Genomic DNA, 14222 nt, shown 5'->3' with positions numbered 1-14222 from the left:
TATCTTTAAGGCATATTAAGGAAGGACAGTCAGAGTTTCCTGCAGTGATAGGACCACAAGTTTTATTACACGCTTCTCAGGACGACACTGAATTTGAGCATGCATCAGAAGAGCTCAGTGCACGTGTTCAGTTTTCAGCTGTGAGTGACAGCTGCTCTCTGTCTGTAAACACAACTGACAATAGTCTGCTATCAGAGAAGCAAGTAGAGGCTTGTTTGGCTTTACAGACTGCTAGTGACATTTCTGAGGATACCACCTGTACAACACACATTGTGGATGCCCACTGCATATTGTCCTCTGGTACTAGTGAGGAACCTGTGCAAGATCAAGAGGTACCAAATCTGTCTTTAAAAATCGCATGTACATCTATATAATTTTCACAAATTCCTATAACTTTATTGAAATTATTGTAGGGCTAATTGCATTTCAGTCCTCAAACAAGTTTATACTTGATATAATGTATGCAATGCCTAATGCACAGTGTTCATATAAGCCCGTTGTTGTTGTTGTTGTTGTTGTTGTTGTTATTATATTATTATTATTATTATGAAACAAAACACTTTGGATCAAGTGTATGGGTGAGATTAGGATGAGACCCTGTGCTTGCATAACTTTAGAGATGACTGCATTCCTGATTAGCACATCGCCTGTTCACCCAATGGTTAATTATAGATCACTAGTGCACAGTGCTTTTCATAGCTTGATGTAGGCGGTGAGCTCCAGCACATCAAGTATGGAAAAAGCTGCTGCTGGGAGAATCTGTAGGAGCAGAATGGTGTAGAAATCTCTCCACATAGGGATCTTAATAATTAAATACAATAACAAAGCAAATTTTCTTTGGGTTATTAAATTAGGGGGGTATCCTATAAGACAAAGTAATTTTTCTAGCCAAAAAAAGGTGGTTGTTTTTTGGTGATTATTCCCCCGCCGCCCCCCCCCCCCCCCCTCCCGCCCCGCCCCGCCTTGCCCCCGCCATGTTCATTATCTGGTTATACAAGTATAGTTTGTTTTATTTTAGTGTAAAAAATGACCCTTTTGCACGAGAAAACACATAGGCAGGAATCCAAATAGCTGCGGTAAGATACCTTGGCTAATTGTCTCTGTACCATGTGCATGAGATTTGGGTGGGGTGTGTTCAAACTGAAATCTAAATTGATCAGATCAGATCTGAATTAGGCCCTTAATACACAGTTATATTGAAGTCTAAAATGATAGTTATTTTCCCTCAAAGTTCTAGTTCCTTACCGTGTAGTGCTCAGAGACTGTAATATGAACTAATTTCTCATAACTAAGTTCTTCCCTCACATTGAGACCCAATTAATAAACAGTAAGAATACAGCTAAAATATATGCTGTTGGGTAGTTTTCAATTTGGGCTGATGGCTGTGAGGTTCTGACTATTTCACCAGCACATTGCGACCACCAACATGGCAGATTTATCCTTGCAAGCATTAGAATTGTGATACGGAGTGACTGCTGTGACATGCATAGCCACACCTTGCCACTAACTATGGAGGTCATTCCGAGTTGAACGCTAGCTGAAAATGTTCGCTGCGAATTAAGTAAAAAACCAGCACTTCTGCGCATGCGCGACGTACTTTCACAATGGGCGATGTATTTTTACACAAGGTCTAGCAAAGCTTTTCAGTCACAATGGCCGCCGCAGAGTGATTGACAGGAAGGAGGCGTTTCTGGGTGTCAACTGACCGTTTTCAGGGAATGCTTAAAAAAACGCAGGCGTGGCTGACCGAACGCTGGGCGTGTTTGTGACGTCAAATCCGGAACTGAATGGTCTGAAGTGATCGCAAGCGCTGAGTAGATCTGGAGGTACTCTAAAACTGCACAATTTTTTTTGTAGCCGCTCTGCGATCCTTTCGGTCGCACTTCTGCTAAGCTAAAATACACTCCCAGAGGGCGGCGGCTTAGCGTTTGCACGACTGCTAAAAACTGCTAGCGAGCGAACTCGGAATGACCCCCAATGGCACTAGTCGACTGTGTATGTTCCTATTCATACACTGACCTCCCTTCTATGCATCCTGCCTTACTTTATAAAGTATATCTGCTTCAAATATATATTGCCCCGCAGAATCCTATCATTAGTGGAAATAAGATGCAAATAACAGCAATCTTTTTACATTTATGATTACACTTGTATAATTACCATTTGAATATTTACCGGTAGAAAGAAATAAGCTGCAAGAATCATGTAAAAGTAAGATTTGATCATAAGGTTGCATCCAGTAAATATGTTAGGGTACATACACACTGCTGTTTATTATGTGTTTCGTTATTCTAATTGTGAAAGTGAAAATAAAAACAGTCATAAACAACATTACAGGTTGCATGCATTAACAAATGCGTGTAATCTGTGCTTTTGTTTTACAAAAAGGAAGTTCTCGCCTATACCTTTTATCTGATTGCATTTACAATTGCATTTCCCATTGAGACGTATTCAACTGTGCTGACACTTGCCGGGTATAGTCAAATGGGGCAAGAAGCACTAAGCAAAACTCACTGCAGCACTAGTTACATACATACAAAAGTGTACAGCCAATTGATCAATAAACTAGATTTGACTTATTATGGTAAGTTTCCTGTCTGTATGTGTGCAGGGGATACTTGAAGTTGAGCTCCCCTGGAAGGCAGCACTAGTAGATCCAAGGTGAGGGTCATCTAGCAGTAATTGGTATGCTTGTTACTATTAGATCTCGGTTACGCCTACTCTGGATACACTTTAATTGACCCATAAACCTCATGGATTTCAGCCATGGCTGTGAAAGAAACAGAGGCAGCGTAAAGCAGCTAAGAGCTTCGGTTATGGAGAGGGGCCATTTTAGTTGGGTTTTTTTGTTTTTTTTCTTCTCTCTCTACGGTATTATAGCTTTAAACAATTATGTAGTGTATGTGGTTGGCTAGTTCTATGGTCACTAAATATGTGTCCTTTAAACAGTTATTACACAAGCTATGGTGAGAATCGGTTATCATTTTTTGGTGCTACATAAAGAAGACTACCTGTCACAGAAAAACATAATCTAATTCTTTCCTGTGCATCATAAGCAATCTATGGGGTATATGCAATTGCGGTCGAATTCCCGAAATTGTCGAATTTCGGGTCATTTTCGCCCAAAAAAAAAATTCGCCTATGCAATTCAGTGCTTTCCGACCAAAAAACGGACTTTCAAAATTCGACTTTTTGAAATTCGAATTTTTGCAAATTCGACTTTTCTGCAATGATACAAGTGCTGCAATTCGACCAAAGCATATTCAATTCAAGTTTGGAAATTCGACAGCAGTGCTTTTAGACAGCAAATTCGTCATTTTCAATCCGCCACACTTTGGAGGGTGAAAACAATAAAAAAAATTTTAAACATGTTTTTTTTGGTGTTTTTTTTTTTAGGAATAGCATATCTATTTATATTAGAAGGGATTAGGTACTTTTTTTTTTTTTTTTTTGGAGGCACAAATATTATTTATATATTTTTTAAATTTTTTTTTTTTTTTTTTATTGCTGGAACGGTAAAATCCTAAAAAAAAATGGCGTGGGGTCCCCCCTCCAAAGCATAACCAGCCTCGGGCTCTTCGAGCTGGTCCTGGTTCTAAAAATGCGGGGGGAAAATTGACAGGGGATCCCCCGTATTTTTAAAACCAGCACCGGGCTCTGCGCCTGGTGCTGGTGCCAAAAATACGGGGGACAAAAAGAGTAGGGGTCCCCCGTATTTTTAACACCAGCATCGGGCTCCACTAGCTGGACAGATAATGCCACAGCCGGGGGTCACTTTTATGCCGTGCCCTGCGGCCGTGGCATTAAATATCCAACTAGTCACCCCTGGCCGGGGTACCCTGGGGGAGTGGGGACCCCTTCAATCAAGGGGTCCCCCCCCCCCCCCAGCCACCCAAGGGCCAGGGGTGAAGCCCGAGGCTGTCCCCCCCCATCCAATGGGCTGCGGATGGGGGGGCTGATAGCCTTTTGTGATCATGAAAATATATTGTTTTTTTCAGCAGTACTACAAGTCCCAGCAAGCCTCCCCCGCAAGCTGGTACTTGGAGAACCACAAGTACCAGCATGCGGGAGAAAAACGGGCCCGCTGGTATCTGTAGTACTACTGGGGAAAAAATACCCAAATAAAAACAGGACACACACACCGTGACAGTAAAACTTTATTACACACTGCCGACACACACATACTTACCTATGTTCACACGCCGACATCGGTCCTCTTCTCCAAGTAGAATCCACGGATACCTGAAAAGAAAAGTTCAATATACTCACCTCAGCCATGGTCCAGAGATACATCCACGTACTTGGCAAAATAACAAATCGCAAATACCCGACCACCGGACTGAAAGGGGTCCCATGCTGACACATGAGACCCCTTTCCACGAATGAGACCTGTCAGTGACAGCTGTCACAGAAAGGTCTCTAAAGCCAATCAGGAAGCGCAACTTCGTTGCGCTCACCTGATTGGCTGTGCGCTGTCTGTGCTGTGACAGCGCATCGCAAAGCCGCTCCATTATATTCAATGGTGGGAACTTAGCGGCTAGCGGTGAGGTCACCCGCCGGTCAGCGGCTGACCGCAGGTAACCCCCCCCGCTAGCCGCTAAGTTTCCACCATTGAAACGAATGGAGCGGCTTTGCGATGCGCTGTCACAGCACAGACAGCGCACAGCCAATCAGGTGAGCGCCACGGAAGTAGCGCTTCCTGATTGGCTGAAGGGACTTCAGTGACAGGAGTCACGTGATGTCCCGGCATTCGGGAGAAAGGGGTCTGATGTGTCAGCATGGGACCCCTTTCAGTCCGCTATGGAGCGGGTGTTCGGTTTGTTTTTTTAACAAGTTCGTGGATTATCTCTGGACGTGGATGTACCTCTGGACGCTGGAAGGTGAGTATAATTTTTTCACAGGTACCCTCGGATCGTCGGGACCGTGGCAGTCGGCGTGTCAACATAGGTAAGTATGTGTGTGTCGGTAGTGTGTAATAAAGTTTTACTATCACGGTGTGTGTGTCCTGTTTTTATTTGGGTATTTTTTTTCCAGTAGTACTACAGGTACCAGCGGGCCCGTTTTTCTCCCGCATGCTGGTACTTGTGGTTCTCCAAGTACCAGCTTGCGGGGGAGGCTTGCTGGGACTTGTAGTACTACTGGAAAAAACAATATCTTTTTATTATCACAAAAGGCTATCAGCCCCCCCATCCGCAGCCCATTGGATGGGGGGGACAGCCTCGGGCTTCACCCCTGGCCCTTGGGTGGCTGGGGGGGGGGGACCCCTTGATTGTAGGGGTCCCCACTCCCCCAGGGTACCCCGGCCAGGGGTGACTAGTTGGGTAGTTAATGCCACGGCCGCAGGGCACGGCATAAAAGTGACCCCCGGCTGTGGCATTATCTGTCCAGCTAGTGGAGCCCGATGCTGGTGTTAAAAATACGGGGGACCCCTACTCTTTTTGTCCCCCGTATTTTTGGGACCAGCACCAGGCGCAGAGCCCGGTGCTGGTTTTAAAAATACGGGGGATCCCTGCCCAATTTTTCCCCGCATTTTTAGAACCAGGACCAGCTCGAAGAGCCCGAGGCTGGTTATGCTTTGGAGGGGGGACCCCACGCCATTTTTTTTTTCGGGTTTTTCCCGTTTTTTAAAATCGCGGCAAAATCCGCCAAATCGGACGATTTTCGCCCGCGGTTCTGGCGAATCCGTTTTTCATTGAATATGGTGAATTCCGGCAGCCACCTTCCGGAATTCACCTGTCGAATTAAGTCGAATTAAAAAACGGCGAAAAATTGCCGCGATTCACCGTGAATTGCATATACCCCTATATATGCCTGGCAATCCAGCTAGAGTCAGGGCTTCATATGTACAGTGATGTCTAAGTAAGTTATTTCACTGCTGCTCCTGCTCAGTGTTTCATTGCATAGCTGTGATTTCCTAGACCTAAAATGGTCATTTGAGTCCTGCTGCTTATTTCCCCCCCAGTGAAACACATTTGTATCAAATGCTAGACTACTAATGTGCAGGGCCCGCTCACATATTAATATGTATTTGTGTTCGGATTAAATCAATTCATGTTTAATTAGTCTGCTTTACGGGAGGACTTTAAGCCCGTTGCTTCCAGAGAAGCAAGGAGCTCATTGCAGAAAGGGGATTAAATATTATTTAGACATTTAATTGGCAAAGTATTCTGACTTTTAGCTTTAATACATGTTCAATTTTTTTCTCTCAAAGTACAGTATACAGTATGTCAGTTTTGTTTTTGTCTTTGTAAATATTTTTTAGTGACATGGAACAAAGTTTTCAGATATGAAATAAGATTTTATGTAAATAGCCCAAGCTCAATGAAGTTTTAACTTGGAAGAGAAAAAACATGTAGTCTTTCCTGACTCAATTGTTTGGCCTTTTTTTTTTTTTTCAGTATCACTATAATACATTGTAATATACATTGGCTTATTCAGTATGTCATTGATCAGTGTGTTTTTCTGCCGGCCCTACACTGAGCCCTGCGCTCCCACTTGCTTGGTACATGTTTAATTTCCTGCACTAACAGACTGCTTAGAGTTATTCATTGCACCCACTAGGGCACTCTCAAGTATTCTGCAGGGTACAACACTTGTATGAATGGAAAAACGTATCCTGACTTTGACGTTAAGTGCCAGTCTCCCATATTGTGTATAATATTACAGGTTGAGTATCCCATATCCAAATATCCTAAATACGGAATATTCCGAAATACGGACTTTTTTGAGCGAGAGTGAGATAGTGAAACTTTTGTTTTCTGATGGCTCAATGTACACAAACTCTGTTTAATACACACAGTTATTAAAAATATTGTATTAAATGACCTTCAGACTGTGCATATAAGGTGTATATGAAACATAAATGAATTGTGTGAATGTACGCACACTTTGTTTAATGCACAAAGTTATAAAAAATATTGGCTAAAATTACCTTCAGGCTGTGTGTATAAGGTGCATATAAAACATAAATGCATTCTGTGCTTAGATTTAGGCCCCATCACCATGATATCTCATTATGGGATGCAATTATTCCAAAATACGGAAAAATCCCATATCCAAAATACCTCTGGTCCCAAGCGCTTTGGATAAGGGATACTCAACCTGTACCATATAAGGCAACTGCGATAGGATTATATTGTGTATCTTTTATCTATGTTTGTGTAGTATAGTATTAAAAACAGATTAAGATCACCCTTGCTGTAGTTCAGACACAAAAAGTATTAGTTTTCAGACTTATTTGGTATTACAAAACTTACTTTAAATTATAGGAGTATTGCCTAGACCAGTGGTAGCCAACCCTGGTCTTCCAGAGCTACTAACAGTTCACGTTTTCCAGGTCACCTGGCAGGTGCACAGGTGCAGTCATTACTCACTGACATATTTTAAAAGATCCACAGGTGGAGCTAATCACTTCACTTGTGATTCTGTGAGGAGACCTGCAAAACGTTAACTGTTGGTAGCTCTCGAGGACCAGGGTTGGCTACACCTGGCCTAGACCATAGTCTAAAATGATTAGTCAAAGTAATGTGAATCATTGCATACTTGCCTACCTGACCCTCTCCATGAGGGAGAAAATGCTCTGTTCCTGGACCTTCCTGGTAATGTATGATTGCCATCACCTGTGGTGAAACACCTTTCTTATCAATTAACTAGCTCACCACAGGTGATGGCAATCATACATTACCAGGAAAGTCCAGGAACAGAGCATTTTCTCCCTCATGGAGAGGGTCAGGTAGGCAAGTATGAATCATTGTTGGCTAGGAATGTACAAGTGCAGCCTTAAGTTGGCCATAGACTGCAGGGTAGGGTAGCGGAGATGGGTGCTGGGAGGATCAGTGGCCCAATACAGCAAGATGTATGGAGATAATCTCCATTCACTGCCTGCTGAACAGTGGTGGTAGTGAGGTTTGGACAGGTTACAGTCCAAAGGATGTAGACCGATTTTCAGGCAGTGAACAGGTCCGCATACTTTCAGAACAGCAATTTAATCGACTGATCTAAAATATTATTGCTCATTATTTTGCTACCTCAAAGCAATCTCTTTATTATTTGTTTTTGCTCTCATGAAAATGATGCCCAATAAGTAATGCATGCTATGCACAAGTCATATGATTAGGTTTACAATAAGCATGCATAGCAAGAATATTAATGGTTGCTTAGTTTTAAATAATTGTGCAATAGAAAAATGGTGTTGTCTATGAGTAAGATAACCTGCAAAAAAAAATCAAGTTCCAAATGATTTTCTCCCAGAAGCACAATGCCTGTCTCCCTGAGCGCACAGGTCACTGGTCTTGCTGTTCATCATTTCTGTTTTGGAAACGTGTTTCCTGTTCTTTCCCTCTCTGATGTCAGTTTGGCTGTCGTATGTGACCTGACCCTGTTTTTATGACTCAAAACAATCCCCTGAAATGATGTCATCCATCCTTCAGTGAAAGATTGCAGTTGCAGTTAACGGGTTATAGCTCTAGTCAAAAAACAGAGATTAAAATAATTTTTTGGGAAATAAAATCCTTTTCAAATGTAGTGCATCTACAGAATTTACATATGATGCTGCATTTTCAGTGCATGCATGCTAGTATGTATTGAAAGGGAAAGCTAGAGAGGTGCTTGTACACTATACACATATAGTATTTACATTAATTCCATGCTATTACGGTTTGTGTAGTTTTGTCAGTGGGGTTCATTTAAAACCTCTAGCATTCTGTTTTTGGTGGGTGGACATTGTTTTACTTCTGTCCCATGATGCCACATTTCTTTAGCAATTTCTTCAGATGTTGGTGTAATGGTTGGCATTACTGCCTCACAGCGCTGCGGTCATGGGTTCATTTCCCACTATGGCCCTAACTGTGCGGAGTTTGTATAGTCTCCCCGTACTTGCATGGGTTTCCTCCGGGCACCCCGGTTTCCTCCCACAATCCAAAAATATACTGGTAGGTTAATTGTCTTCAAACAAAATGAACTCTAGTACGAATGTATCTGTGTGTACATGTGGTAGGGAATATAGATTGTAAGCTCCACTGGGGCAGGGAGTGATGTGAATGGCCAAATATTCTCTATGTAAAGTGCTGTGGAATATGTGTGCGCTATATAAATAACTGGTAAATAAATAATAACTGTTGTATTATCTATGCTTCAGCCCCAATAGGCTGCTAATTTGTTATGCTGGCTGAGTTTTTAATGTCACCCCTTTCATACCTGATCCAGTTACATTTGAGTCCTAGGCGGGTGTAAGTCATTTCTCATTGCGGGGATGTTGCTCCCAGGTTAAGTGCCTGGAGCTATTCAGTTGACTGTATCACGCCTGGCACTTAACCTGGTAGATGAACCATACCACGACTAATGACCAGGGTTAGTTGAATAGCCTACATCTCCTGGATTAAGTGCCGGGAGTGATGCTGTGGGAATCAGTATGATATACCGATGGACGGGATGCCAGCGGTTAGAATACCAACAACAGCATCCCATCTATCAGAATCCCGACAGCTCCCCAGAAAGTACCCTAATCCTCCCTTCTGGGTGCCTAACCCTCCCTTCCCCGCTATCTCAACCTCCCCGCTGGTGAGTAACCCTAACCCTCCCTTCCCCGCTACCTAAACCTAACTCCCCCCCCTGCTGGTGAGTAACCCTAACCCTCCCTTCCCCGCTACCTAAACCTAACCCTACCCACTTGGTCCCTAACCCCCTTCCCTGCACAATAAACCCCCTTCTACTGCCTAAACCTAACCTTCCACTCACCACGGCAGGACGCGAGCGCATCCTGCTAAAACAGGGATGGGGAACCCTCGGCCCTCCAGATGTTGTTGAACTACACATACCAGCATGTCTTGCTACAATTTAGCTATTTGGCCATGCTAAAACTGTTGCAGGTCATGCTGGGATGTGTAGTTCAACAACAGCAGGAGGACTGAAGGTTCCCCATCCCTGTACTAAAAGAACGTTCAGGATTCCAGGCGTCTGTATTTTAATGCCGGCATTATGCCAACCATCAAGATTCTGGCGTCTGTATTTTGACCGCCGGGATCCCGATCGGCTGCATTTTAACTACATCCCATGCTGTGATCTAGACAATAGTTAAAAGAAGATTTCTGCTCGTATCTTGGGAGGGTGCAAGCAGAAATCCACTAGTCACAGTTTCAACATGTGAGCAATTGAATTACTCTGGGTACTTAACTCAAGAGCTTCATCCCCGCGATAAGATTTGATTTCCTTTTCTAGTGTCTTATATACAGCTGTGGACTGTACATGCAAGGCACTGATCAGCCATAATTCAATCAGAGCTCAAGTTTACTGCAAGAACTTCCCTAAAATATAAATTTGGATAGGATAATTTAATTCCCTTTGACAGAATATGTGTGTTTTCTGCTTGGCAGTAGTGACAAGTACAGGAGGAGTTAGTGTTTTTTTTACAGTGTTCTCCCAAGAAAGTTTTTTTTGCTGAGCAACAAGCCGGTACGGGAGTGTCTCAAGGGATGTCTAGGTGGAGGTGACAGCTGGAATTCTTCCAACAGGGGCCACCCAACAGTGTGGGTCAAGATGGCCAGTGCTCTCGTTCTGGCGGGGTGGGTCCAAGCTGTGAGTTGCACTGTTGCACAGCCAATAAGTCGCACAGTGCTGATGTCACAGCGCCATCTTCCATCCTCTCCATCCATACACACTATGCACTGCAGAGGCACCAGTTGCATACATTATGTGCCGGCAATAGCTGACCATCCATTTGGGAAACAGGGACACAATGGAGCAGCTCCATTCAGCCTGGAGGTGACAGCGCTGGATGAGTGCTGGTGCTGGGTGGGAGGGGATTTTTGCTGGACGTACTGCACAAAAAGCAAAGCCTGGGGAGAACACTGCTATTACCTGCCAGGTGTGAAGAGCAAGCAGAGTTGGTTTCTTATAACATGATGGCCAGTGTGACATGTTCTAGTAAAGTGAGAGACACAATAGGTTTAGTAATGTATGTAAAGTGTTACTTGAAATCCTTTATATATGGTTAGAACTGGCATTTATGTTTACCTGTGAGGAAAATAAAAATGTGCAAAATTGTGGGAGCTTTGGTAAAAATTAAAAAATACATTTCCTGTTGTGGTCACATGACTTGTTCTTTTGTCTTCCTCTCCAGGTTTTCCAAAAAGAGCAGGTAGACTCTTTACAGGTGAAGTTGCAGCAAGTAAATGGTCTTGGTCAGGGGCTGATACAGAGTGCAGACAAAAATTGTGATGTGCATGGTCTAGAACATGACACCGAGGAATTAAACACCAAATGGAACACACTAAACAAGAAGGTGAGGGTGTATGGTGTGTTTTTGAACCCCTGTATATGCGTGAGCAGGAGAAGGACAGAAAAGCGCAATCAGCATGCAGTATTTCTGAATTTTGTTAGCTTATCTTTGGAGAAGTAGAATTTACACCTTATATTGCACAGAGATGTGGTGGGAGGATTTAGATTTAATTTCCAGTGAGATAGACAGTGTGTGGGTGTTAGAGATGAGACCATCTGACTTGTACAGCTTGGAACTGTTTCTCTAAGCCGGCTGTTAAATCACATTTATGTTTGAATGCTGCTAGTCCCTTCCCCCCAGTGCCTTGTCACCTGAGAGTGCTTTCTTACAGTGCGTAATAAGACAATGTTTGCTACACAGGTGGCAGAGCGGGTTACGCAGCTACAGGAAGCTCTGCTGCATTGTGGGAAATTCCAGGATGCTTTGGAACCATTGCTCAGCTGGCTTACCGACACAGAAGACCTGATTGCCAACCAAAAACCACCATCCGCAGAGTACAAGGTGGTGAAGGCTCAAATCCAGGAGCAAAAGGTACATAGCCAAATATGGCGTTTGAGTTCATACAGCAAAAACTGCTATAAAGAAATGGGCAGAATAAAAAAGATTTTTTGTCCCATAGCAACTTTCATCCAGCTAATGCAACCTCAAATATGTGCACCAAAAATAGCTTATTTCTACTGATTACCTCTGTTTCTCCAACTATGCTAGTAAGAGTACCGATGTGATATATATAATTGTACAGTGTATTGGTGCATATCCTCTCTACATTGTACACCAACTACAGGGTCTGATTCAGTTTATGTTGTGACTGGTGTGTAATTTATCGATGTGGCTGTTATACTTGGGAATAGGAGGCAAGGAAGAGGTGCTTTTCTTTTCTAATTTTCTTTTCTCACATTACTTGTGATGTCGATAGGATTCCTGACTTTCTCCACTCTGACTGTGAATGCTAAATGCTTTGCACTTTTCCATTCAGCAGACTGCATTCACAGTTATTGCTGGTGTTCAAAGGATCAGCAGCCAGATTATTTGGATCCTGTCACTACAGATACCTTACAGCTGAAAGTGTCAGGTCAGATTCAATGTTAGTGGCACACTAAGAAACTTACAGCTGCTGGGGTGTGATATGTGTGATCTTCATTCAGGATGCCGGCAGTCAGAATACCGACTGGGGCATCCTGATGGAGAGAATCCCGACGGGGGTAGGGTAAGTATACTTACCCTCCCCCAATACCCCCCAACTGTAGGTCCTCCCTTCCCGCAGCCTGAAACCCCCTACCCGCAACCTAATCCTAACCCACCCCGGTGGTGCCTAATTTCCCCCCCCCCCCCCTTCTTCCTGCAGCTTGACCCCAACCGTCCCCAGGGGTGCCTGCACTTAAACACCATCCCCCACCCCAGCTAACACTACAGTGGGGTGCATACTTAATATATGAGGTCTGACATTACCATATTGTGGCGGGTTGTAAGAGGTTCATTTGTGTCTAACAAATATCCATGTTTGCCAGTATAGTATGCATGTGTATTTGGTGTGGTAGCTAACTTCAACATCATATGTCTTGTTCTTTAGTACTTATAATCTGCAATTTACGTCAAAATGACATAACAGCAGTAATATCAGTGCCGGCGGCTGTGCATGCCCAAATAGGGCAACACTTGAAGCTCTGTGGGGCATCATTTAGTGGCCGCCGATACGCGAAACACTTGAATTCCCACCCGTAGAGGTGAGGAGCAGCGTTTAGCCTTTTATTTAGGATTGGACGGCCATCTTATTATTCACTGGTACAGAAACATCTCATTTCACACTGCCACTTCTAGCTCCTGCAGCTTCTCCTGGATGATCGTAGAGCTACTGTGGACATGATTCAGGTAGAAGGGGCAAGAATAGCAGAGGGAGCTGATCCGGCAGATGGAGAAAAAATAAGCCGCCAACTAGAGACCCTTAAGGGGAATTGGTCATCTTTGTTGCAGAAGGCACAGTTAAGGTGAGCTTAGAATCTTATATTTTTTGTGTTGGGACAACACATCACATCATGTGAAGACTGTGAATGATGCAATGATTGATTCAGGGGAAGATGTACTCAGTTTATGTAGACTCTGTAATGTTTAATAAAACATATAGACAGAAGTAATTTGCAATATAAGTGTATTTTCATATCCATTTCTCTGTGTTATGTGTTGGCTGCATTTGTGCTACTGTGGGCTCTACTTCTAGGCGGAAGGTGAAGCCAGCATATAGTGCTAATTATTTCAAATGAATTAAACAAAATATATCTTGAAAAAAAAAATACTGGGCAATAATATGGCGATTGCTCTTTGTCTGAGGGATGTCTCAATTTTTGTAATGCAGAACATTGTTCATCATATGTCCTATTAATAAGTGAAATTCCACTGCAGAATTATTCATTGTAATGATAATATTTTGGAGATGTAGATTCCACTCTGAAGTGTCATGATAAAACCTTGAAATATCTACAAACTTCTAGAGATGGTACATGTCAAATAACTTAATAGGGCCTATATATTTCCCTCTCGAGAAACATTTTGTACCCGAGTCAGGTTCTTGCTTGAGTTGTAAATGAGACAATGCTAATCTCCACCACTATTTTTGGGAATGTAGAAAGAGTAACAATTTTTGGAAGACAGTCTTAGCATATGTAAATATGGTCATCGGGTAGAATCTCCTGAGCAACCCAATCTTCATGTTATATTGTAACTTTAATAGTTGGATTCCTATTTCCTCACGCATCCTAGCCTTTAACTATTTCCCCTTTTGACATTTATTTAGGTCAGGTCTGGCCCTCCTGTGGCTCTCCAGCTGTTGTCAAACTACACATCCCAGCATGCTCTGCCACAGTTTTAGCATTCCCTAGTAGCAAAACTGTGGCAGAGCATGCTGGGACTTGTAGTTTCACAACAACTGGAGAGCCACAGGTTGGCCAGGCCT

At 43.1% G+C, this 14222-nt stretch overlaps 1 protein-coding gene across 19 annotated transcripts in view; it reads left to right on the top strand.

Moving 5' to 3' along the window:
- MACF1 (microtubule actin crosslinking factor 1) overlaps nt 1-14222 on the top strand; it is a 564002-nt gene that overhangs the window by 388296 nt on the left and 161484 nt on the right. For all 19 annotated transcript variants that reach the window (XM_063954114.1, XM_063954106.1, XM_063954121.1 and 16 more), the window contains 3 exons: nt 11117-11278; nt 11636-11806; nt 13094-13260. In XM_063954114.1, the coding sequence (XP_063810184.1) occupies nt 11117-11278; nt 11636-11806; nt 13094-13260 (500 nt within the window). The remainder of the gene's footprint in view (nt 1-11116; nt 11279-11635; nt 11807-13093; nt 13261-14222) is intronic.

The sequence above is a fragment of the Pseudophryne corroboree genome, chromosome 2 (assembly GCF_028390025.1).
Source record: "Pseudophryne corroboree isolate aPseCor3 chromosome 2, aPseCor3.hap2, whole genome shotgun sequence".
Classification (NCBI taxonomy): domain Eukaryota; kingdom Metazoa; phylum Chordata; class Amphibia; order Anura; family Myobatrachidae; genus Pseudophryne; species Pseudophryne corroboree.
The sequence above is the reverse complement of the archived record's forward strand: the minus strand, read 5'-3'. Positions and strand labels throughout refer to the sequence as shown.